Consider the following 25,965-nt stretch of genomic DNA (forward strand, 5'->3'; position numbering starts at 1 on the left):
CTATTTCACCTTAAGCGAATGCTGATCAAGGTCCACTTGACTGGCTGCTCAGCGCCCTGAAGTTTATTCTAAGGACCACTGCTTTTGAGTCAGAAACTTCAGGACGTGATTTGCTCCCATGTGTGGACACGCCTCACTGGGAAGGTGACAGAGGAGCAGGAGGAGGAGGCTGGGGTAGGCGTTTGGCCCAGTGGTGAGGATGCTGGTTGGCATGCCCACATTGCATAGCAGAGTGCTTGGAGCCAAGAGTGCTGGCTCCACTCTTCATTCCAACTTCCTACTAACGTGCACCTTGGGAGGCAGCAGACCATAATGGCTCAAGTACCTGGGTCCCTACTACCTGCACAAGAGACCTGGACTGAGTTCTCCTGGCTTTGGCTTGGCCCAACCCCAAGCACTGCAGACATCTGGGGGAGTGAATCATTGGATGGGAGCTCTCTGTTTGTCTGTCTCTCAAATAGATAAAACACATAAATTATTTTCTTAAAGGATCCAGCAAGGGAGCCAGCTGTGAGGTTATCTGGTTCTGGAAAGGCTCAGGAAGGGGCCGAGTGAGGGAAAAAGCAAAACTGAGGTCGGAGGAACACAGAGCAACATGAGGGCTGCTGCAGAGCTTGGGTTTTAGTCTGGGCAATCTTCCAGAGTTTGGAGCAGAGTGTTCAACACAACTGGATTCACACTGTGATGTCATCTTTCCAGCACTGGGAGATGGCAAGGGCGAAAGCTGGCAGGTATTGCACTAACCCAGGTACCAGGACCCACAGAGGAGCTGTGGGGATGAGAAGCAGTGGGAAGTGGGGGAAGCATCAAAGCCACCATCAAGGGACTCCTTTAATCTCTGGCCACTGCCCCCACTCTTATGGTGGCTCCCGCGGGGGTATCCTAATCAACAGCACCCTTTAAAAGGCTGCAAGACTCTAACGGTGCCCAATTTGGGGTCGAGGCCAAAGGCTCCAGCCCACTGGGAGCCTGGGTTAAGGCGCTCAGCTGAGACCTTACCTCCTCCTACCTCCTCATTCTCTTTATTCAGTTCAAGTTCAAATCTCTCTGACCTTTCCCAGGATGGTAAGCCGGCCACATTGTCATCTGGCAGAATTCAGCCAGCACCAAGACTCCCTCTGATGCCTGCAGCCATCCTTATCTCGCTTCAGCAGGTTAAAGGACAAACTTTCAGGAGATGAGCTGCTGGCTTCTGCGCTGGAGGCTCTGGATCTGCTGACTCACACAGGCTCAGCTCCACAGGATAGGAAAAACATGGTGTTACAGAGGAGCCAGGGCTGGGGAGCTCCTCCGTGAATGGAGCAAGACCGCAAGCGGGGTCATTACACAAAGTGGGGGCGCAAAGGCTCCAAGCCCACACGTGGACGCTGGGAGTACAAGCCGAGCCTGAGAAGCAGAGACAGACCTTCAGTTTGCCAGCAAAGCCTGCTCTTGCGTACTAAGGTTGCACCAGGAGGCCACCTGGCAGCCTGCATCTCACTAACCCTGTTCTGCAGCTGCTTGAGAACTCACTCCTAGGGCCACTCAGAGCCAGGCAGGCCACCCTCCTGCCAGCTCAGAGCTGGCTCCCAACAGTGCAAACGAGACATGGATCCATAAAATACAACCAGTGCACACTCACCTGGGAAGCCAGGAGGTGCAGAGTTTTAGAATGAGGCTCTTGTTTTGATTAGGGGGAGTAAAGGCATTTTCTTTTTTTTTTTAGAGGAAGTGAGAGTCTGGCTGGGCCTTGACAAACTGATAACAACTGCAGCTGTGCCCAGGATACTCTCTCCCAGAGAAGCTGGCAAAGGAACAGGGGGTCAGGGGTGCTGGTGCAGAAGGAGAAGAGTGCGGCAAAGTCTCCACCATTCAAAACATTCTGAGCACCCCTGTAACGCCATAGGTAGCAAGATCCATACCACAAAAACCTTGTTTCATGCACAAAATTATTAAAAAATACTGTATAAAGTTCCCTACATGTATAAGGTGTTCAGACCCGGGTCCCAGCCCCAAGATATCTCATTGCAAATAAAGGCAAATATTTCAACCTCCCTCCACTCTAAATTCCAAATCAGAAACACTTCTGGACCCATGCATTTCAGATAAGGGCCACTCAACCTCTCTATCTACCAAGGTCATTTGAGGAAAGGGAATCATATGAGAGAAGACTGTAGAGGAACTGCCAGGGGTTTGCGAGCTGGGTTGGGGTGTCAGTGAGGACGGATGGACAGACAGACACAAAGAGACAGGGTGAAGGGGCAGAGGCAGGCCAGCGTGTGAGCATGGTGGGCAGGGTAGGGGAGGCTGGCTTGAGGCTGTGAGATAACAGGCAGCAAGAGGGCGGGGATGACCCAGGAGTGCCTGGGGTGGGGGTGGGGGACCTGCCAACGTCTACCCCTCTCGATCTCTCCCTCCCCAAGTGACCCTTTGTGCTTGGGTGCCACTTCCAATGATGAGGATCTGTAGGAGGGCACAGAAGTGGGGTTTGGGGAGAGAGGTGGGAGCCAGAAAAGGTAACAGAGCAGTAGACAGGAACAAATCCAGGATGGAGGCTACAGAAGGAGGCAGGAGAAGGCGGAAGGGATGAGGGCAGAGACCAGAAAGGGCTGCAAAGAAGAGCTGGGCAGGCAGCAGCTCTGCAGACGGGCACTCGCGGGTGGGAGGCTGGGTCCGTCCTGGGCCCTCAGGCTCAGCCCTGGACTGTCAGAACTGACTGCTCCCTCCCCCCAGCCTCCTGCCAGGACCACGGCACAGAACTGCTTTTCTTTTTTAAATTGGGCTGACAGTCTCTCAGAAGCACAGGAGCTCAGCTATAATCAGGGCGATGCAGAACGAAACAAAGACAACATAAACAGCACACCTGGGGAATGTGCTCCCATCAGCCCGGCCCCAAACTCCCGCGGAGCTGAAGGAACACACGTGACTTCTAAACAGGGAAGGGGCCCGCTTGCCTCCACCACAGCTTTCTCCCTCCCTGGATGGAGTCCCAACTCCTCTGTGTGGTTCAAGGGCAGGGGACAGTGTGGTAAGGCAGTACTGAGCTATGAGGACATGGCAGTCACAGAAGAAAGTGCCTCCGCCTGCTCCAGGAAAAAAAGTCACCGGCTAGGAAGGAGATTCAGGTCCAGGGGCCCGTTTGACCTTTCTCCTGCCCCCTCCCATCTCCCCAAGGACCCCACTGTGGCATTCCTTCTCTTCTCTCCACACTTTGCTAAAGCCTGGGCTCACTCCAAGCCAGACGGTGGCTGCTGGTTGTCAAAGCTAGAAAGCTGGATAGTAGCTACTAGTTATCAAAGGAAACTGGACACAGAAAGGGTTTATGCTGGGACAGGAAAGGAAATGAGGGCCACAGGGAGGTGGGGGGTGGGGCAGAAAAGGGAGGAGGTGGCCTGGTAGGGGGATGGGAGTGGGGGGCCCCCGGAGGCGGCAAGCACTCAGAGAGAGGAGTCTGGAGGCCCTGCTTCTGTTCCACTCCCAGGCCAGCCTGTGGACAGTGCAGACTGACCGTGTGGTCGTGTGCTCTGGGCAGGAGGCGGTTCTCATCATGATCATGTTCAGGCCCATGGGTGGGTATACCGGGGTGATTTCTGAACAGGGATTTGTTATTTTTTTTCAGCACAGTGCACTGTGTCTCACAAGGGTCATAAATCTTGTTATTGTGGCCCTGGGAGTTCTCCATTCTCAACAAAGCACGCAGAAGTGGAGATCATCTTTCTTTTGCATTTCTGTTCTTTTCATCCCAGTCAACAAAGCAGGACATTCAGGGGAGGCGCTTTCTACCACTCTGTGGTCACAGCACCCCTCTCTGACCCCTCAGGTCAGGGGATACAGTTCCGTGGGAAATACCCAGTCCCTGGAGGAGTGAGAAGCTCCTGGGGACTTCTGACAGCCGGGAACGGGCAGTGTGAGAGGGAAAGGAGAGCTAAAGGCAGGATGCGGCACTTCCTCAGGGGCGAGGAAGGTCAGCCCACGTCCTCTGGCCGAGGCGCAGAAATCTGGTGGATGTGCGCCTGCTCCCCCTTGGACATTGCTGAACAGAGGGAACCTAAGCCACACCATCACCCCTTTAGCGGCAATCACCCATGGGCAGGAAATCAGCTTATGCCACAGAATTGATGGGGAACAAATGACGGTGGCCCTGTCTTCTGGGGATGGGGAGGTACTTGCTAAATCTCACTTGATGGTCTACATTCTTATCCTTTAGAAGTATTGGTGACCTCTGAGGATCTGGAATGGGAGCTCACACACACACACACACACACACACGCACACACACGCTACTCATAGGCAAATGCACACAAAGCAAACACTGGGAAGGAATGACATCAAAATACCAACGGCAACTGTCTCTGAATGGCTGACTTCTTTGCATGATCTTTAGTTTCTCTGATATTCTGACTTTTTAATCCATCTGCATGCAGTACTTTTTAAATGCTAAAGAGTTATTCTCTTAAAAAATACCCATTGGAAGTAGTAATTTTTTTTCTACTGTGCATTTTCTTTACATTTGTTTATATAGTCATGATCAATTCAGAACCTGGCTTAGGTCTAGGGGCTGAACCTGCACATATTTGCCGGGTATTTCTAGAACATCAGAGGCTAAATGGAAATTGTTGATGCTGTTTAAGCAGAAGAACTACTCGCCTGACATTCTGGAGAGGGTCTCTCATGTTTAACAGTCAGGGGAGGGAGCCTTACGCTAAATAATCTATGGTCCCTTTTAAAACGTTAAACAACAGAAAGTTAAGATGTAGCACTTGAATCTCTACCCAGACTGTAGATTGTGACCACATGACTAAGTGTTACTTCTCTCAAGAGCAGTAAGATCAGGCTGGCTTAGAGCAAGGAGCTATTTCAAGGGGTCCTTTTGGCATGAAAGTAACAAGAACTGTGGGCAAACACACATGAGTTGGATGTCACCTCACCTCAAGGTCTCTAGAGAGGAAACTGGACCAGTCCATTTTCTAATTTATTTTATAAAACAAGGTCTCCGAGTTCCATGTGGAAAATATCTTCTGATTTCCTAATTTTTTTTAAAAAAAGGGTACAGTTTCTATGTCCTCTTTTGATCATTTGCCAAATAATGATTCTTTACTTAAATCAGAAAAAGGAATGTTGAAAAATAAAATATGTTGGGGCAGGTGTCTGGCACAATGGTTAAACTGCTACTTGGGGGCTGGCGGGTAAAGCTGCTGCCTGCAGTGCTGGCATCCCATGTGGGTATCTGTTCAAGTCCCATCCAACTCATCCACTTCCGATCCAGCTCTCTGCTATGCCCTGGGAAAGTAGAAGATGGCCCAAGTCCTGGGCCCATGCACCCGTGTGGGAAACCCAGAAGTAGCTCCTGGCTCCTGACTTTGGATTGGCCCAGCTCTGGCCATTGCAGCCATTTGGGGAGTGAACCAGCAGATGGAAGACCTCTCTCTCTTTCTCTCTCTGCCTTTGCCTCTGTAATTCTGCCTTTCAACTAAATAAATAAATCATTTAAAAAAGGGGAAAAAAGGTTGCCACTTTGGATGCTTGTATCCCATACTGGAGTGAAGGAGTTTGAGTTCCAACTCTGCTTCCTCTCCAGCTTCCAGCTAAAGTTCACCCTGGAAGGCAGCAGATGGCTCGAGTACTTGGGTCCCTCCACCCATGGGAGACCTGGAACGAATTCTAGTTCCAATCTGGCCCAGTCCCAGCTGTTGATGGCATATGGGGAGTGAATCAGCAGATAGAAGATATTTCTCTCTCTCTCTGTATTTCAAATACACAATTTTTAAAAGAGATGGTTTAAAAAAAAAAAAAAAAACCTAAACTTTGTTCACTTACCTTTATACAAAAACTACACTGAAAGGTCCTTAACAAGGGGTCAAGAAATATGCAGAGAAATTTAGGGGTCTAAGTGGTTCTGAACCTTCCCCAGTAACAGATACTCACCCGAACACCCAGCACTGTGTTCCCACGCGCTTGCACTGTGTGTCGGTGAGGTAGGCGTAGTACTGCCTGAAAGAGCAAAGTGGGAACTCTCTGAGGGCTTCTGGAAGACCACAAGGCAAGGTAAAATTAAATCACGTTGACAGAGTGAGCCAAGAAAATGTTCTTCTTGTCCCACATGCTCCAGCTGCCTGGGCCAGTCCGGTTCAGGAGACTAAGAGCCAGGCCTGTTGAAACACTCCCAGAAGAGATTCAGAGTGGGAGTGAGGCTGGAGGGAGGGAAGTGCAGGGCGGAGAACCAGGCAGTTGGCAAAGGCGGTCTTTATTCAGCCACAGATGCCCACAGCCCAGAGCCAGGTTCCAGGCTCTCTCCGTGGAGGGGATGGCAGTGGTGAACTCCCTGGCTCGTCAACTGTCTCCCCTGGCACTCTCCAGGACAAAGGCTGTTGTTTGTAAACAGGCAGGAAATACAAATGTTTTCAGCTTTCAGAAACTGGAACGGGATCTCGGCTGCATCTCAGTGTCGCTGAAGGCCAGTGACTGGGGATGTGATAGAGAAGGTTGGAAACAGGGCGCAAAGGCTGACGGCAGCACTGTCTGCAGGAACCAAACCTGAGCCATAGAGACCACTGACATTTTTCCAGTTGTCACAGCAAAAAGTACAAAGCACAGATAAAATTCATTTCAATAATGCCTATGTTTCTTGAACCAAGGTTTATATCAGTACAGTAGCATACCGTAATGAGGTGTGTTGTGTGGAATCTGCACTAACTCTGAAATCTGGGGTGTGTGGTTTACACATTCAGCACATTTCGCTGCGAAGAGGCCACATCTGCAGTGCTCAACAGTCATGTGGCGAGGACAATGTGGCTCAGGGTCTCATGAGCACCCCCAAAGCTCCCTCCAGCCCTGCAGAGGCAGCACCTGGCCCAGCTCTTGGTGTGCAGCCCCAGGCTCCTTTGAGGATTTGATAAAGGCACAGACAACACACATGTGCTGCACCAAAGCTCATCTACAACCACTCCCTCCTTATCCGGAACCCCAGTCAAGAATCCTAGTTCAATACAAGGTAGGTTTTTCTCTGACTTCATATTTTCGTCACCTAATGGTTTTACCAGCTCAGTTCTTTGTATCCTCTCCCTGCATCCATCCCTTTTTCTCGCATGTTGTATTATCAGAAGAAAGGAACGTTCACTCAAGTATCTTCTAAGAGCAACCAGGTTCATGCAAAAGTCTCATCAAAAAGGAAGCAAATGGAGATGTGGGGCATATGACTTATCCATAAGCCTGTAAGCTTTCTCATGTGGGGCTGCCCTTTGCTGAGGGGGTTGGCTGTGTGAAATCCGTGAGACCAAGTCCATCTTGCAATGGACTTGTCAATGCACCTTCCTGCATGAGACTGTCTCAGGTAGAGCAACAGCCCTGCAGGCGGCCAAGTTTCAAAGGGAAAACAACTGTGTAGAAATTTACAGGTTGGGGCAAAAACTTTGAGACGCTGTCAAGAATTCCAAAAGGTCAGATTTTTTTTTTTTTGTCTCTAGTTTTTGTTGAGAAATGTTTGACAAAATTAAAATTTCATGAGACATCAGATGTGGTTTGCTATTTTGTTTCATACGAAGAGATTTCTTTTCTGTCTTATTCACTTTGTTGATTGTATCTAGTTTTACAAAAGAGCTGCTGCTAATCTCCCCTGAGAATAACTGTGAGGGCTCAAATTAAGGGACATTTTAAATGAAGAAGGGGCCCACCAAACCACTGAGGGAAAATGGCATTTAGGGAATGGTGGCTTTAATAGGCCAGTGGTCTATGAAGTTTCAAAGGGCTCCTGTCCCCCCCAACTGTTCCTTTCTCATTGGGCTCATAAGGAAAAAGAGGAGACAACATTTTTGCTTTAATTCCACAGGACTTGCAGGTGCCTTACTTGGTTTGCTCAATCCGGATCTGGAAAACATGCATACGTATGTATGTGTGTGTATAATTATTTTGTGCGTATGTGACAATGAGTATTGACAATAAGAGGAGCTGCCTAGGGGTCTGTTTGACCAAGGTGCGTATCTAGTCTCCTTGGCAAGGGAGGCCCTCGACCTGTGTGCTTTGCAAGCACATGAGAAATGATGGACTAAGTACTCCTGCAGTTTCTGTAAAGTTAACTCTCGTAACTGCTCGGTTCACATGTGTATCTTTGGCAGTTCTCTGGTGTTGCTACTGCTCAATGCTGAAACTCCACATCAGTGAGGAAACCCAAGTGCCACTGCTAAATGGGGAAAATGAAATAAATGAAAACAGTTTGCTTTGAAACAACATCTCACAGAATCCCCGCAGCCCAAGGGCCTTTACACCCAGAGTAAGGACACTTTTAAGAAGAAATCAGCTTCTTTGGGTTTGGAAAAAATCAGTAAAATACCATATTTAAAAATAACATCACTTATGACTTGAATTCTACCATAAAACTTTTGTGCTTTCCAATGATCTCACTTTAAAAAAAAATACTCAGTGTCCAACTCCTTTTTTTTTTTAAATAGGATGTGAGTAGGGGAAAAGATCTGCGGTGAAAAATTAATTAAGTGGTCAGAAAAAAGTGAGTAGCTCTATTGGTGTGCTGTGGATTATTAATTTTCTTCTTTTAAAGCTCCAATAATGTTCTGAGGTCTGAGCGCAAAGCATTTCCTTCATACTAAGAATGTTCAGGAGGCACGATTCTGTAGAATGCAATTTTCATGAACAACCTGCCAGTGGCTGTGACTTCCCTTCTGCCAAGCAGGGGGAGATAAAGCAAGTTAATATCCTCAGATGACAGTCAGGTGGGGATAGAATTACCTCACTGTGGGAGCCGTGATGCAGCCAATAAAGAGAATCCTACACCAACTTAATGGGTGGCTGGCTTGGAAGACAAAGATATGTTTCAGGAAGAAGGTATTCAACTCAGTCAGCTGGAAAAGAAGGAGAAATTAGACAACCTGGTACTTCATGCTAAGCCATAATCATGTTCCTTAAATAGACATTCTAAAACTAAAAGTAACTGGTATGTTCCAAGCATTTTTGGAAAATATATGGTGCTTTCCAAGGCTACCTATTCAAATGAATAACAGCCGGTACAGCATGAGAATGAACCAACTGGTGGTGCAGGGGTGGTGGGAGGGGTCCCCAAGGACTCCAGGCACCAAATCTTTTGCCATGTTTACTGGTTTGCATGAGTGTCACTTGGCTTGTGTGTGATCCTTGGGACACTGGGAGAGAAATGAAGTCATAAAAACAAGTGGGTGCCATGTGACACCCAAGCAGCCCTACAGAAGGTCTAAAGAAGTCTGGCCATGGATAAAGTAAACTCATCGACACCACAACGAAGCTGAAGATACACCCCAGAAAACGACGGTGTATTCCTGTAGCACATGCCTGGGACAGGGCAGATCCTCCACTAGACAGCTCTAAAGAGCGAGTGTGGGAGCTTGGTCCGTTTTTCCTAGGGGCAGTGGTAGTCCTCTCTGAGGTTAGAGTCCCAGTGCAGTTTATCATGAGTAGCCCTTAGCAGCACAGACGGCTCTGCCCAGAGCCCAGCTCCAGCTCACAAACAAGGTGTGCGGACCATGGGAAGGTCACTGCGCTTGAGATTTTGAGAACACATTACATGGACTGGCAGGTCCATTTCCATGATATAAAATGTGTATCATTTTCCCACGGTGTTGACTTCAAGGATAAGAAATTAAAAATAGTCCGCCTCTTAACACCACAGAGGGAGAGCTGATCCTGGTCCAGTGCTCAGAGCCACAGGAAAGGCGTGCTCCACAGAAGGCTAGGAGGTTCCTCTGTGGGAACACAATGGCATCTCTCCTTGGTAAAGCCAATCATTTGCCTTTCTAATAAAAGAACACTTAAACCTTCCTTGAGGTTTGCCCGGATAAGGCAAAACTTAATCTTGATCCATTCACAGGCCCATTCTTATAAACACAGTTGTCCCTTGTTATCCATGGAAACTGGTTCCAGAACACCCCACAGATACAAGATCCATGGACATTCAAGTCCTTCCTGTAAAATGTGCAGCATTGGCATATAACCTATGCACATCCTCTCAGATACTTGAAATCATCTCTAGATTATTTATAGTACCGAATACAATATAAATATTATGTGGATAGTTGTAGTACCGCATTACCTAGGGAATGGTGATGAGAGAAAAAAAGCCAATACATTTTAAGTACAGGTGCGACTTTTTAAAAAGTATTTTCAATATGCTGTTGGTTGAATCCACAGATGTGGAGTTGGCAGATAGAGAGGGCCGACTGTGCTGACTTCCCTAAACCACAGTGGTTACAGAACTATTCACATACCCTTCTGTACTGAGGTGGGCATTATATTCTCCATGTATGGCCAGGGAAGACTGACTGTCTTCAAAGTGACATCTGCTGATCTTTTCCTTATGTTGGGAGTAGTTTGGCACTTTTGTGTCCAAAATATAATTTCTGATGACTCTGAAAGACCCTTCAGATACAAGCTGATTTCCCTTAGTGAGTCGGCCAAAGTTGTGAAACCACCAGGGACAGGAGACTCAAAACAAAAAGGCTGTGTCTAGAAAACAGAGTTGGTGGACCATCCTTTGCCAAGACCCTTGGCTGTCTCCGCTACTTCCACCACAGAATGTGCTACATGTGAACCACGAATCCTGTCTGCCGAGGACAACACTCTGTAGGACCCACAGCTCCACAGAGCTCCAGGTCTCCCTGGCAGCAGAGAGCTGGGTTAGTGCTCTAGAAATCACCCGAAATGGTTACAGCTGGAGCACAAGTGGAACCAACACGCACTGACTCAGGAATGAAGGAAAAGCCTTCTCATTCATTCCTTTGGTCTTGAAAAATGACCATTCTAAAGAGCAATGCAAAGCTTAATTCATGGGGTGATGGATGCTAACCATGGCCACTTTCAGGGAATTTAATCTGCTTCTACTTTGTAACTCAGAGAGCCATATTTTAGCATTTCTTCACAGATGCAGCAAGACCTTAGGCAAAATAATATCACTTTGATTCCACAGGCCAGCTACAGAAGATTACAGGGAGCCAGGCATCTAGCTGGTGAGCAGCAACTAACATTAACTCTGAGTGCCTGGAAGGCTATTATTCTTTGTCCCCCCCGCCCCAATCCTGGGCTTCTGAAAAGAATACCTGCCAGATGATCATGAACAGGTATATTCCGGCCACTCTCTGGAAAGACGACTTGGGGTCAAACCATCTAACGTAGGTCCAGCTGGCGGGCGTGAACTGCAGCACGGCTCGTTTGATCTTGCCGGTGGTGGTGTGAATGTCCCTGGCGTGAAAAATCCAGAGACATAAGGAAGGGGCAACAAAATACGGGGGAAGACTGTGCATTTCTGATTGTTTAACACTTGCACTGAACAAGAAGATTCCTTTGGATCTGAATAATCTCAAGCATAGGCCTCTGTTCACAGGTGAGAGAGGCACAGACTCAACATGGAATTGCAACTGCAGCAGTGTTGTCATCACGGTCAGGGTGCTGCTGAGCTGAGAGAGGTCTCAGTTGGTGAACTGATGACAAGAGCAGGGAGGCTTCACAGACAACAGCCTAGCATCAGCCCAGGAGAACGTGGCCGCCACTAGGGGTGCGATCCCCACCCTCTGCTCCCCCCACCCACCCCGACGCCAGGCATTTGGGTAAAACAGCACACGCCCCATGCTGCTAGGGTTGCCCACATTATTTCTTTACCTTTTCTTCTTTCCCAAAGAAGTGGGCAGTGTGGGCTGATGAGCAGTGGTATTTAGCCTTTCTTAGTTTTAATCCTCTAAATCACTCAAAAGTTTCCCATGCCCGTGAGGGAAACCAGCGGTCCCACACTTAGGCCAGAGAGGACACCAGGCAGATGCAGGCTGCCCTCGCCAGCCTCAGAGCTGGCTGTGGACTCCAGCACTCTCGGACCAGTACAGGAGGGCTGAAGTCCAAAATAAACAATACTAACTTAATAACTGATGAAGAGTCTTTAATTCAAAACTATTAAGGACCTCATGTCTCAGCCACTGTGTAATTGTAGGCCTTGTGTTCTAGTGGGGGAGGGGCAAAGACAGAGGGCAGGAAAACGGGTCAGTTCCTCCGGCCACCTGTCCATCAGCAAGGGTGTCCTGTCTATTTTGGCACAATGGCAACAAAAATAGAGGCTACCCAAAAATAAACAAAAACTATGAAGGCCTATATTTTTTTAAATGGCAGAAGTACATGGAAAGACCTAGAGGAAGATGGGAATAAATGGAGATACAGTATGATCCAGAATCAGAAGATTTAACATTGCAAAGAGATGAGGCCGGCACTCGGCTCAGCAGTTCAGATGCTGGTGAGTCACACTGGGGTGCCTGGGTTTGATTTCCAGCTTCAGCTTCCTGCCAGTGTAGACTCTGGGAGGAGGAGGTGATGGCTCAAAGTAATTGAATTGCTGTTACCCAGGTGGTAGACCTGGACTGAGATCCCTAAGCTCAGGTTTAGTAATTTCCTAGCAAGCAGATAAATTGTACCAGGCTCTCTGATTCCTTAAACATTGCCAAGAAGTCTCCCTATTTTCACATATTTATGCTTCAAATTCAACTTAAGAATCATTCAAGATATCAGGGAATGGACACACATACATTATAGGAGAGAGCACAAACTGGTATAGTCAATTTCTAGGAATTTATTTACCCAAAAAAAAAGAAAAAAATTGTATACAAAATATATATTTAAGAATGTTCACTCTAATCTTTATAAAAGTGAACACTTCGAAACAACTAAATGAGAAAAGGAATTGTTAAATAATTTATGATTTATCTGCATGTTGGGATATACAAATATTCTTTAAAAAATGTTTTAGAATACTTTGATATATTAGTTCAAGTTTAAATGCAATAAAAAGAACTGCTTCTTTCACCATCTCTAGCATTGCTCATTTGCTCTAATAATGGCATGCTTCCAACCACAAATGGGGAAGCAACCAAACTAAGCAGAGTTCAGCCATGACAGTAGGCCGTGTGCACAGCCTTCCTGGGCAGCACACAGAGGCTGTGCAAGTGAAACCAGAGAGCCAGAGACAGCATCTGGGACAGGCAACAGGTGACTGAGTCAACAAAGAAAAGGATGAGCAGCCTGGCCATGGAGCACAGGTCCAAGCCCCAGGAAACAGAGAAAGGAGTGTGTGCGTGGACACGGAACATCAGGGTCCTGGGCGGGCAGGGAGGAGGGGACCTTGCCTACAGGACACCTTGTCTGTAGACCATGAGAGGCCACCACAGGGCATGACAGAGTGAATCTGATGCTCTTGAAGAGACCACTCAAGCAATGGTGTGAGAGGGGCTGGAGGGGTTGACTGGGGACAGGGGACAGGGGATGAATTAACCCAGGGACGGGAGTCTGAATGCAGGCTGAGGTAAACTGGTGGGGGTGGGTTTGAGAAATAATTTCAATCAAGAGGGTCTGAGGACCCTCTGAATACAGGGGATGAGAAAGGAAACTGTAAATGGTTTAGCGTTTTCTGGATGGATGCTTGAAATCATGTTGAGAATCACTTGTGACTCTTCATGACTAATGTGGAACTGGTGCCTCCCCAGGAGGGAATCTACACTCTACAGCAATCTACAGCGCTGTGGCTGGGTCCACAGGGAGGGCAACTCACTTGAAGCTGGCCCAGTGGTACGTCCGCATCTCTAGGAACCGGCAGACAACCATGCCCAGCCAGATGCCGCCGCCGTTACACAGCAGGATGTCCAAGATGACCTGATCCCACCAGCACTCCGCAAAGTTGGGCAGGAGATGCATGAAGAAGAGCTGAGGAAAACAAGAGACCAAAACTGGGCGCCCCGCAGGGAGGCATGGCTCCTGTCACAACACAAGGACATTGGCTGCTGACATTGGTTCCCAAATGTATTAAAAAACAACAGTAACAGGCTCTGTAATCTGGTCATTTTTGAAAATTTTTTACTGATTTGAGAGGCAGAGATCGGGAGAGCAAGCTGTCATCCACTTCCCAAACAGCCACAACTGGGAACCAAAGCTGTGAGCTGGAAGGCAATTCAGGTCTCCCATGTGGTTTGCAAAAATGCAATTACTTGAGCTATCATTTGTGCATCCAAGGGTCTGCTTCAGCAGGAAACTGGAATTAGGACCTGGAGTGAGGTACAGAACCCGGGAACTCTGACATAAGACAAGGGCATCTTAAAGAGCATCCTAACCACTAGGCTAAATGCCCACCTCTTGTTCCTATTTTTTTTACATCCTAAGATGGTTTTGCAAAGAATACTAATTCAAACAGCTACTCTATTTTTTGACACAGGACTTCAGAGAAATGGTAGTCCTTTAAAAAACAGCAATGAATGACCTTGGCTAATGACTCTATGGCAAGAACACAGGAGAGGACCTGAGACAAGTTTTCATAACTGACAACAAAGCATTGGCCAAATCCTGAAAATGAGCTGCCTGAGGAGTCAAGTTGTACATTTAAGAAATATTAAATGATATTTGGGTCAAACAATGAGGAAATCATAAAGTACTGAAAGGGTAGCTCTGGGTGACAGGATGTAGGCAACTGATAGCTTAATAAGAAATCTCACACTAACTGATTCACAGCAATGCCATCTTTTATATTAGGTGTCCCTGGTGTGCATGAAAATGAAGGGTGTTGATCTCAAGGGGAGGGGTCATCTTTATCCAGATTCCCAGAGGCACAAAATAGGCTAAATGCAAATGTCCCAAGGTGACCTAAGTGGAGTACAATGGGGTTGGGGACAAAGCAGATTCCTTTCAAGGGAGGGCAACTGGAGAAGGGTCTGGAAGCTGGGCACACTGGGGTGGGAACGTTAGGCCAGGAAGGACTGAATTCAAGAGACAGATCTGATGAGGAAAGGGGGACGGGGAAGACATAAGGTAGAAGGGGAGTCTCCCTGGGAGATCCTTCTGTCCTATACAGAGGGTGCACCACCATGTCTGGAGCAGCATGCTCCAGGCCAAACTGAGAAACTGAAACTGCAAGGGCAACACGGGGAGTTCTCTGGAAACAGACAACCTTGCAGTGACAAACCCCTGAAGACAGATGAAAAACACCACAGGGTTAAAACGACACCCAAGGAAGCGCTTTGTAAGCTACAAACTAATACACAAACACGAGGAATTTGTGCGATGGGCTTGCTGCCGAGAAGCTACAGGGCAGCCACTGCGGCTGCTGGTTTCTGGCTGCTCTCTCCCAGGACAGGTGTGGCGTGGCCCTGGACACATTCTCGAACTCCAAGTCACGAGGTGGAGTCTCTGCTCTTGCTCTTGGATGGGAAGAGGGACGTGGCAGCAGGAGACAAGGACGTCTACAGAAACAAAGCTGTGCACAACGGTGCAGAGTGCATCCTGCAGCCCCAGGAGCCTTCTGGAAGGGTTGCAGGTTCTAGGTTCTAGTGAGATGGGTGCCGACAGGTTGGAGTCTGGGAGCCAGGGGCCATGTGTGTCCATTCACTGTAGATCTGCAGAGCATGTGCCTTGTGGAAAGTAGAGTCCTTGGGTTTGGGACTGTGGAGACATGGCCCTGCCCCCTCAAGGGTTAGTGGATGACAGAGAAGAGATATTTATCAAGTATCTACTAGCCGATGTGCATCTCAAAAGAGTCAGCACAGGTGATCCTTTCCAGGTGCCTAAACACGTAGCATTCCAAAGGAGGGTGGGGCAGACTTCCTGGGATAGAGCCCTGGAGAAGAGGGAAGAGCTGAGAGGAGGGACCCTGGTGGGAAGAGCATGAGGTCTTTGAAAAGTAAAGATGGGCCGGTGCCATGGCTTAACAGGCTAATCCTCCGCCTTGCGGCGCCGGCACACCAGGTTCTAGTCCCGGTCGGGGTACCGGATTCTATCCTGGTTGCCCCTCTTCCAGGCCAGCTCTCTGCTATGGCCCGGGAAGGCAGTGGAGGATGGCCCAAGTCCTTGGGCCCTGCACCCGCATGGGAGACCAGGAGAAGCACCTGGCTCCTGGCTTCGGATCAGTGAGATGCGCCGGCTGCGGCGGCCACTGGAGGGTGAACCAACGGCAAAAAGGAAGACCTTTCTCTCTGTCTTTCTCTCTCACTATCCACTCTGCCTGTCTAAATAAATAAATAAAATTAAAAAAAAAAAAGTAAAGATGACTGGGGCAGAGGTGGCCAAAGCAGGCAGAGGCCGCAGTGCTGGGGTCCATTCACTTCAGGCCGTGCAGGCTGGCTCTGTCTGAAGAGTACTGGACAAGTATGGAAGAGCCCTTAGGAGGAGGAGGACTTGATTTGGTGCAAGTCTGAGAAGTCTCTGGCAATAGACAGTGTGAAGGGAGGAGAGCAGCACTTTAGATGAGAGAAGGCAGTGGGAGAGACACAGCTGGAGCAAAAGTGTGAAACCACTGCGATGGACAGCCGGGGTGCATATACGTCAGCAGACTCTCCAGGACCTGGGGAGCACAGGACACTGGAGCAGGAGAGAAGGGACAGCACAAAGCCCAGTCTGCAGGGCGAGATAGGGGGAAGTGAGGCCAGGTGCCTTGCACAAGGTCATGCAGCGGAATTCCCAGCATGAACGTGGCATGGGCTTCACATCTGGAATCCAATGTTAGTTCATCCAAGGGAGCAAGGCTCTGAGCTCTGATTCCCTCATCAGAACAACGGGAATGTCCTGCCTTTCCTGGCTTGTGATGAGGATTTATGATGACATAAGTAAAGTGTTCGGTCCCGGTATGGATGGATAGAATTTTGCACCTTCAAAACTCATAGGTTGAAGTCCTAGCCTCCAATACCTCAGAATGGGAACTTATTTGGAAACAGAATCATTGCAGATGTAATTAGTTAAGATGCAGTCAGAGTAGAGCAAGTCCCTGATCCAATGTGAGTGGTGTCCTACTGTGAAGACTCAGACATGTACACAGGGAGAGCGCTGTGTGAACAGAAAGCCAAGGAATGGAAAGATTGCCAGAAAACTAGGAGATCAGAGAGAGGCCTGGGACAGAGTCTCAAACAGTCCTTAGAGGAAACCAAAGCTGCTGCCACCAGGACCTCAGATGTCTAGCCTCCACGTTAACAGATGCTTTCCCCAACTGGCACACTTCTCCAGGATACAGAATACCGAATGGCATCAAGAAATAGACTGGCAGGGCAGGTGTTTGGGGGCAGTGGGTTAAGCCACATACATCCCAGATCAGAGTGCTGACTTGAGTCCTGGCTACTCCATGCTATGGATCCAGCTTCCTAATGTGCTAGCGAGCAGCAGCAGATGATGGTCCCAGTACTTGGGTTCCTGCAGCGCACAGGAGACCAGGATGGATGAACTTCCTGGCTCCTGGCTTCAGCCCTGACCAGCCCTGGCTGTAGAGGGCATTTAGGGAGCAAATCAGCAGATGGAAGATCGCTCTCTTACAATCTCCCATACCTCTCTATCACTCTGCCTCTCAAAAAAATAAATAAATTTTTGGGAAAAAAAAGAAAAGAGAACAAAGGAAGAGGAAGAAAAAAAAAGAAATATATTGGCACATGGCCAAATTTTGTACCCTGGAAACAATTATGAATAATAGAATGCTTGAATAATAATGCATTAGTTCTCAAATGTCCACCTTGCTAATCCTTTTCAAAAGCACATTTCTTTCATTAATTACCTGAGCCCCACTTTTGATCTCTGTTTGTGGAGCTGTATTAGGAACCAGTTTTCAGCTACAAAATACCCTGGGTGCCCTTGTAATTCCTCAACACCCAATTCTACTTCTCTCAGATTGGAAACTAGGGAGCAAATGAGGATTTCCTCATTACCCTCTTTTGTCTCACCTGTGATTTTAACTTTACTCTTTAGCTTTGTTTCATCTGTTTCTCTTCCAGACTTGTGGGACAGAAGCACACTTTATTATGTAAACACAGAGAGTATGCTTTGGTTTCTTAAACAAAGGTATAAAACACTCTCATGGGAAGGGAAATACAGCATTCTCCCGGTGCCTTGGCACTGGAGAACGGATTACCTGTTCCCGCTTCGTCCAGGGAGCCCCTCCCCACCGCGCTGCTTACTTCGGTCAGCTCCCAGGTGATGCTGATTGTCCAGCACAGGCCGTAACTGCGGATCAGCAGGGCCTTCATGGCCCAGCCCCAGAAGTGCCCAAATGCAAATATATCGAAGTGGCTGACAATGCGCTCCCAGGTGATCACGTGGCAGTTCACAGCGTACTCCTGTTTAACAGAAACGGAAACCATCAGTGACACTCTCAAAGGCAACTCCATTCCTTCTGACCATGAATGAAAGCATGGGTAGAATCTTAACAACCGATATATGTCCTACTAAACTAAAAAAAATTGTAATGAATCTTGAGGTAAATGGAGCAGTATTAGAATTTACAAATCAGAACTGCTTTCTTGTGAATTCCAAATGCTGAGTTAATATGAAAAGCAAAATAATTTTACAAAGGCTCAACACATCTTGAGAAGTGGCATCACACAGACCACGCTGTCCGATCACAGAGCAACTGAGTAAGAACCAGGGATAGAAACAAGAACAAGAGGTTAAAACACAGTTCTAAATGCCATAGATTAAAGAACTCATAATACAAAACTTTTTAAGAACTGAGTGACAACAATAAAAATACTACATATCAAAACTGATAGGATGGAAGTTAAGCAGGACTTAGAGGTAAATGTACGGCCCTAAATGTTTACAGTAGAAAAAAATGAAATTGAATCCTTCAACTTTGCAAACCAGGAAAAAATGGAGTACCTCCTCTTCCAAAAATACAACAGTACTTCAAAGTGTTTGTGAAAAATTTGAATTAAAATTTATTTTGGGGCCAGCGCCACGGCTCACTAGGCTAATCCTCCACCTGCGGTGCCAGCACTCCAGGTCCCAGTCCCGGTTGGGGCACTGGTTCTGTCCAGGTCACTCCTCTTCCAGTCCAGCTCTCTGCTGTGGCCCGGGAGTGCAGTGGAGGATGGCCCAGGTCCTTGGGCCCTGCACCCTCCTGGGAGACCAGGAGGAAGCACCTTGCTCCTGGCTTCGGATTGGCGCAGCACACCGGCCATAGCGGCCATCTGGGGGGTGAACCAATGGAAGGAAGACCTTTCTCTCTGTCTCTCTCTCTATCTAACTCTGCCTGTCTAAAAAAAAAAAAAAAAAAAAAGTTTATTTTGGTGCAAAAAGTTTGGAATTCCATGTATAATATTTTCATAGTATGCATTTATCATTCACTATTCAAGACTCCTATACATGAATTTCAAAATTTCTGCACCAAAATAAACTTATCTTTTAACTCTATTTTCCATAAACTTCCTGAAGTATCCTTATAGATCATAATTTACAAATATTATATAATTTAAATATTAATATTATAAGGCTTTTAAGATTCTTGGTTCCATTTCTAATTTTTTAAAATATGATATATAGGAGCTGGAGCTGTGGCATAGCAGGTAAAGCTACTGCCTGCAGTGCCAGCATCCCATATGGGTGCTGGTACGAGTCTTGGCAGTTCCACCTCTGATCCAGCTCTCTGCTATGGCCTGGGAAAGCAGAGGCAGATGGCCCAAGTGCTTGGGCCCCTGCACCCACGTGGGAGACCTGGAAGAAGCTCCTGGCTCTCAGCTTTGGCCTGGGTTAGCCTCGGCCGTTGCAGCTGTTTGGGAAGTGAATCAGTAGATGGAAGAGATCTCTCTCTCTGTCTCTCTCTCTCTCTCTCTGCCTCACTGTAACTCTGCCTTTCAAATGTGCAATAAATATTTTAAAAATACACATGATATATGGAGAATTTATAAATTTTACATTTAAGTATAAAACAGTTATCATAACTATATGATGATATAACATTATTCAGGAACCTCTACATTTCATATCCCTTCTTGCCAAAAGTAATCACGCAGAAAAGTAATAAGATTTGGAAAATATCCATCAGCTGGCTGGCAATACCCCATTAACTGTAATCTTTTCAGATTCTAGAAATGACACTGGTAGCAAAAGAGAGACCCAGTGCTTCCCGTCTCTCCTGAAACTCAACGCGACAGATTGCTTTCCCAGATAAAAATATACTTCAGCTTTCAAAGCTGCAAGGACATTTTCTAAGAGATCTACTTTTTGAGCAGCAGTGTGATGTAATATGATGACAGGTAAGTGGGAAATCTGGAGAATGGAGGATAAAATTCAATAGGGCTAAGTCCCGATAAGGCTTAAAAAAAACAAGCTGCCCTGCCCCGGGGTGAAAATCCTCCTCACCGACTCTGCAACCTGTGTTCCTGTGCAGAGAAGCCCCGGCTGGCAGGGGGAGGCAGCTGCGGGCTGGGCAGACCACCCGTGAGCATCCGCACAGTGGCACGGTCCCAGCAGCCCCGAATTCCTCAGCCAGCCTGCCTCTTACTGACTCTGGGGCACACCGCTCAGGGGGAGGAAAGGAAGGGCTGAGGCCTGTTTCCAGACAGCTACCCTTAACGTAAGCACGGTGGCTCTGGAGGCCTTTGAACCCTGTGAGACTATTCCTAGGCTTTGATATTGGGGCAGGGCGGGGGGCTCAGAGAGTTCATGGAAATCACCTTACCTTTAAATTCCATTTTCTATGAACTTTTTGAAGCTTCTCATATGATTCAAGAATCATAAAGAGCCAAAGGCATGTCTCAGCATTATGATTGTGAGTGAGCAGATCTGCCAAACAACACTTTTTTTTAAAAAGATTTATTTATTTATTTGAGAGGCAAAGTTACAGACAGTGAGAGGGAGGGAGGGAAGGAGGGAGAGAGAGAGGGAGAGAGAGAGAGAGAGAGAGATCTTCCATCTGCCGGTTCACTCCCCAAAACAGCTGCAATGGCCAGAGCTTGGCCAATCCGAAGCCGGGAACCAGGCGCTCCTTCCAGGTCTCCCATGTGGGTGCAGGGACCCAAGCACTTGGGTCATCTTCTGCTGCCTTCCCAGACCATTAGCAGAGAGCTTGATCAGAAGAGGAACAGCTGGGACACGAACCGACGGCCATATGGGATGTCGACACTGCAGGTGGAGGCTTAACCTACTACGCCACAGTGCCGGCCCCCAAGCATCACCTTTGAAAGACGCTAAGATCTGGGTCTTGAAACTGCAGATGGACACTGACCTGGAACCAACCACTGGGGATTGGTTCTAGCACCCCACAGGAACCAAAGCCCTAGATGCTCACATAACATGGTACAGAACCTACACACAACCTGTGCACTCTGAATCAGCTCTAGGCCTTCTGATAGTACCCAGAACAGCGCAAATGTCATGGAAACAGCTGTTACATTATATTGTTTGGGGAAGAATGACAAGGAAAAAAGTCCGCGTGGTTCTACACAGCTGTGTTTCCTCCAGGGGATATTTTCAATCTGCAGTTGGCTGAACCCCCAGATGTGGACCCCAAGGATGAGGGCTGACTGTAATGCAGCTGGTGATACGCAGGCAGGTGCAAGCCCAGGAATCAGGAGGCGTCACCTAGAGCCAGAGCCAGTAACGGGGCCGAGGGATCACCTTCCCTGGGCTGTCCATGGGGGCTCCACTACTCCCTCACTGGCCTGAGAAGTAACCATGTATGAAGTCCTATTTGTTTTACTTCCCCACTTTTTCCTTTCTCCACATCACTGTCATTATTATTTCATATTTAGACATCTTCAATGGCTTTCTGAACTGGGAAATGGGTCAGGTATGCAAAAAGGTATAGATGGTGCTAAAAAGCACCCAGGTAGCCATCTCCAGCTTAAGACTACGGGGATTTTTAACTGATCTCCTTGCAGCCACCTTTGCCTTTCGGAATCTATTCTCTACAAACAAAGCAACCTTCAAAATCATGTCAGATCATTACATGCACATGTGTATACTTGCACATGTGGGCATGTATGTATGTGGGCACATGTGTAGTATACGTGTGTGCACATGTAATCTGGGGAAGGGGGTGTGTTGCGTTACATCCCAGTGCAAAAGGATCTCCAAGATCACACACCCTGCGCCTCTGGCACTACTCTCTCCTGTCTTTGCGAGGTGATTTTGGAACCTCTTTTGAATCCTCTTCAGAAATTATTTGCCTCCAGACAGCACGGGGTTTCATTTGCCCCCTCAACCATGCAGAAACATTCATGTGTCAGGCCTTATCTTGTGCAAGAAGTTTGAGGTTATCCGATGGGCAGCGGAGAACAAGTCCGCCTACCTGGTTTACTAAAGCCAGCTGCTCCACCGAGCTTTGACGGGAAGACACTGCTAAGTCTTTCATGTTTGCAAACTCAGACTAGAGGTCGGGGTATTACTGATTCACCCCCTTAAATGTCCACACAGATTATGCAACTCCTCTGCTTATTCTAGATTTCCATGGCCTTTCACTGTGCTTAGAATAACTTCAAAGTCACTCCAGTTGGCCTGGCCCTGCCAGCCTCCAGAGCCTCAGGGCCAGCTCTGCCTCCTGCACACCTTAGCTCCTGACTGATGCCGGCTCCCCACCACCAGGCTGCTCCTTGTACCTGAGTGGTGGTCTCCACCCCCAGCCTCACTTGCCCTGGCTAACCGCCTCTCATTTTTCCATTGTCAGCTTAACCACCTGCTCTGGGTGGCGCCTTCCTTGACTTTCCAGACTAGATCAGATCTCTGATAAGCTGCATCACCCACTCCTCTCCCCTACAGCAATGCAACCACATGGAATGATCACACTTTCTGGATTCCATGACATGCCTTGTTCTCACTGTATTATTTTGAGAATTAGGATGAATATTTAAACATATTATAATGTATGGCATTTTAAATGGAAAATTTTCTTTTTCTTTCCTTTCCCCAAGGATACGCCTATAATTAACTGATGGTGCATCTTAAAACTGTTGTTCATCTCCTAAACCATGATCAATTTTTTTTTTATTTATTTATTCATTTGACATGCAGAGAGAGGGAGGGAAGAACACTTATCCTCCGGTTCAATCCCCAAATGCCCACAGCAGCCAGGGCTGAGCTGGGGCCAGGACTAGAAGTAGGGGCTGAGAATTCAGTCTAGTTATCCTGTGGCAGGATCTCCATCACATCACCACCCGGGATCTGCTTCTGCAGGAAGCTGCAGCGAGGACTCAAACCTAGGCACTCCAGTGTGGGATGTGGGCAGCCCAACCACAGGCTATAGGTATGCTTCCACAATCAATCTTAAGGTTATGATAAGAGATCAGGAGTGAGTGTTGTGGTGTAGCATGTTAAGACACCCCTTGGAATATCTGCATCCCATACTGGAGTGCTGGTTTGAGTCTTGGCTATTCCACTTTCAATCCAGCTCCCTACTAATGTGCCTGGCAAGCAGATGATGGCTCACGTACCTGAGTTCCTGTCACCAACATGGAGACTCTGATGGAGTTCCTGGCTCCTGGCTTCAGCCTGATCCAGCTCAGGCTGTTGTGGTCATTTGGAGAGTGACCTAGCAGACGGAAGATCTCTTTGTCCTTCTGTACCTCCCGGGCAAACCAAGAGCTACCTGGGAAGCAGTTCTACCACAAAGATTGAACCGGGATCTGGAATCCCATGCAGCTGTACACCAACTTCCACTTTACAGGACATGCAGGTGGAGAGACACACACATTCAATGACATCTACAAACGCAAACTACAAAACCCAGATATGAGAAACCCAAAAGAAAAAAATATATAGTTTCCTCAACAAACTCTAAGGAAAAAAGAGAGGTGGGGCAAGGAAAACTAATCAGGAGATATTCAGGAGATCCATTCAATGCAGGTGTGGGCCTTGCCCTGCTCCTACTTTGAATAAATCAGCTGTTAAAAAAAAACTTACCAGGTAACTATGGAAATATGAGTATTGACTCCATGCTGTTAATTGTGAACTGGTTACAGTGAAAAACAAGTCCACATATTTTAAGTCGTAAAGTCTAAGAACTGCTTCAAAATAATCCAGGTCATGGAGAGTGGAGAATGAAGTAAGATAGTAGGGGATGTGTTAATAATTGATGCTGGGTACATGAGGCCTATAGATTCTCTCTACTCTTGTGCATGTTTAGAATTTTCCATAGCGAAATTAAGAAAAAATTTTGAAGTGGTCTTTGGGTTTAACAGTCCACAACGAAATTCTTAGCTGGCCTTCTCACAGCCTCTAAGCACCAAGAGGACAGAGAGGGAGCGTGTCCATCCATTCCCAACTACCACCAGCAGCCTGTCAAACAGGGACAGCTGAGACCCAGCTTACTACAGAAGGAGGAGTGGGAGGAGGAAAAGAGGAGAAGAGGGAAGAGGGGAAGAGGGACGGGAGGGGGAGGAGGAGGAGGAGAGGTAGAAGAGGGACGGGAGGGGGAGGAGGAGGAGGAGAGGTAGAAGAGGGACGGGAAGGGGAGGAGGAGGAGGAAAAGAAGAAGGAGGAGGAGAAGGCAGCTGCTTCAGACACCCATCTTACAAACGAGGTGTACTTTCAAAGCTTGTCTGAGGCTTGGAGCACATATTTCTGAGCCAAATACATATTTTAAAGCTTTCCAGGTAAACCTCTAATAATATTTCATTGTCTCTCCAGTCTGATCTATAACATTAGATCTAAAGGGGAAAGGGGGTGCAAGTTTCAGGACCAGCTCCCAGGCAGGGACTAGTCCATGAATGAAGTAGGCTAGGAAGGGGTGGCAGCCAGTGGGGAGGAACTCCGAGAATCAGGGCACTGCAGGCCCCCTGTGCTGGATAAAGCAACTACTCCTTAACAAACCCAATGACACCAAAGGCATTTCTCTAGTCTTCAGTGAACACCCAGGAGCCCCAGAACTGTGAAAGGTTACTTTAAAGAAGTAAAAAGTGATTAAGGATGGAGAAGCCATAACTGTAGAAGCTGCAAATAGCTTCAGGCTCTGTTTGGCTTGGCAAGAAACAACTGGCCAATAGTTGACGACTGACTAGATTGTAAACACCAGTTTCAGCTGTTCCGGGGCTGTAGTTTTGACATCTGGTTGTCCCTATGATGTCAAATCCCTAAGGAAGCTGGATGAAGGGAGCGATGTTTAATTCAACTTCCTCCCTCCGGCCGTGAGAAGTGGCTCAGCAGAGACACAGCAGCACATCCACATGCAGCTTGTCCTATGTGAGAACACAGTCGCTCCTGTTCAATGACCCAACAAAGCCATCTGAGAAAACATGAGATTTGGGGTATCGTTTTCCCAACTTCTACTGCAGAAGCATCACAACACTTCTTATTGCACTGTATACTGGAAGCACGGTCCACACGAGAAACAGCTCTGGAAGCCGGAGAGATCCAGCAGCTTGTAGTTTGACCAGGATACTGACTGTCTTAAGTTTGTCTTTCTTGCCCTGTAAGATCTGAACACCTGACATGCATGTGCGAGGCTGATGTGGAATAGACAGAGTGCCCCATAGTGCCTGGCATAGCAGACAACCCACAGTCAGCCCCCTGAGGTTGTTCTCACTGCTGCCATGGGTTCTTTATCGTCAGCACCGCAAGCTGGGAAGACCCCTCTGCCACTCTTCCTCAGAGTGAGACATCTGAAGGCAGACTTTTCTCCCTGTCATTTATCCTTCTCAGCATTCTTTTACTGTTGCTTTAAGTGTGTCCCTTTAAAAAGCTAAAGATAGAGGTCAGCACTGTGGCATAGTGGATAAAGCTGCCACCTGCAACTTCAGAATCCCATATAGGTGCTGGTTCAAGTCCCTGCTGCTCCACTTCCAATCCAGCTCCCTGCTAATGTGCCTGGGAAAGTAGCAGAGGACGACCCAAGTCCTTAGGCCCTTGCCACCCACATGGGAGACCCGGATGGAGTTACTGGCTCCTGGCTTTGGCCTGGATCAGCCCTGGCCATTGAGGCCATTTGGAGAGTGAACCAGCAGATGGACTCTCTCTCCCCTCCCTGTGTCTCTCCCTCTCCCTCTCCCTTTCACTCTGCATTTTAAATAAATAATGAATCTTAACTAATAAACCAAAACTCTGAGCTACAGAGTCTGGAGAGCTTCTGGTTGGCAAAGATATCCAGATGCAGGGAGGGTGTTGCACCCCAAATGCACAGGGACAGAAGCTCCTGCATCTGGGTCCCTTCCAGCTTCATCCCATGTACCTGTTCACCTGGCTGTTCATCTGTGTCCTTGGTCATACCCTTTCCAATAAACCCACAAATGTGAGCATCTCCCT

The 25,965-nt window shown here is 47.7% G+C and overlaps 1 protein-coding gene across 2 annotated transcripts in view; it reads right to left on the bottom strand.

Annotated features, from left to right (window-relative positions):
- PTDSS1 (phosphatidylserine synthase 1) overlaps positions 1 to 25,965 on the bottom strand; it is a 73,706-nt gene that overhangs the window by 14,882 nt on the left and 32,859 nt on the right. For both annotated transcript variants that reach the window (XM_062188207.1, XM_062188206.1), the window contains exons 5-9: positions 17,910 to 18,068; positions 13,541 to 13,692; positions 11,055 to 11,196; positions 8,719 to 8,831; positions 5,905 to 5,970 (exon numbers count right to left, since the gene is read on the bottom strand). In XM_062188207.1, coding sequence (XP_062044191.1) covers positions 5,905 to 5,970; positions 8,719 to 8,831; positions 11,055 to 11,196; positions 13,541 to 13,692; positions 17,910 to 18,068 — 632 coding nt within the window. The remainder of the gene's footprint in view (positions 1 to 5,904; positions 5,971 to 8,718; positions 8,832 to 11,054; positions 11,197 to 13,540; positions 13,693 to 17,909; positions 18,069 to 25,965) is intronic.

The sequence above is a fragment of the Lepus europaeus genome, chromosome 4 (genome assembly GCF_033115175.1).
Source record: "Lepus europaeus isolate LE1 chromosome 4, mLepTim1.pri, whole genome shotgun sequence".
NCBI lineage: Eukaryota > Metazoa > Chordata > Mammalia > Lagomorpha > Leporidae > Lepus > Lepus europaeus.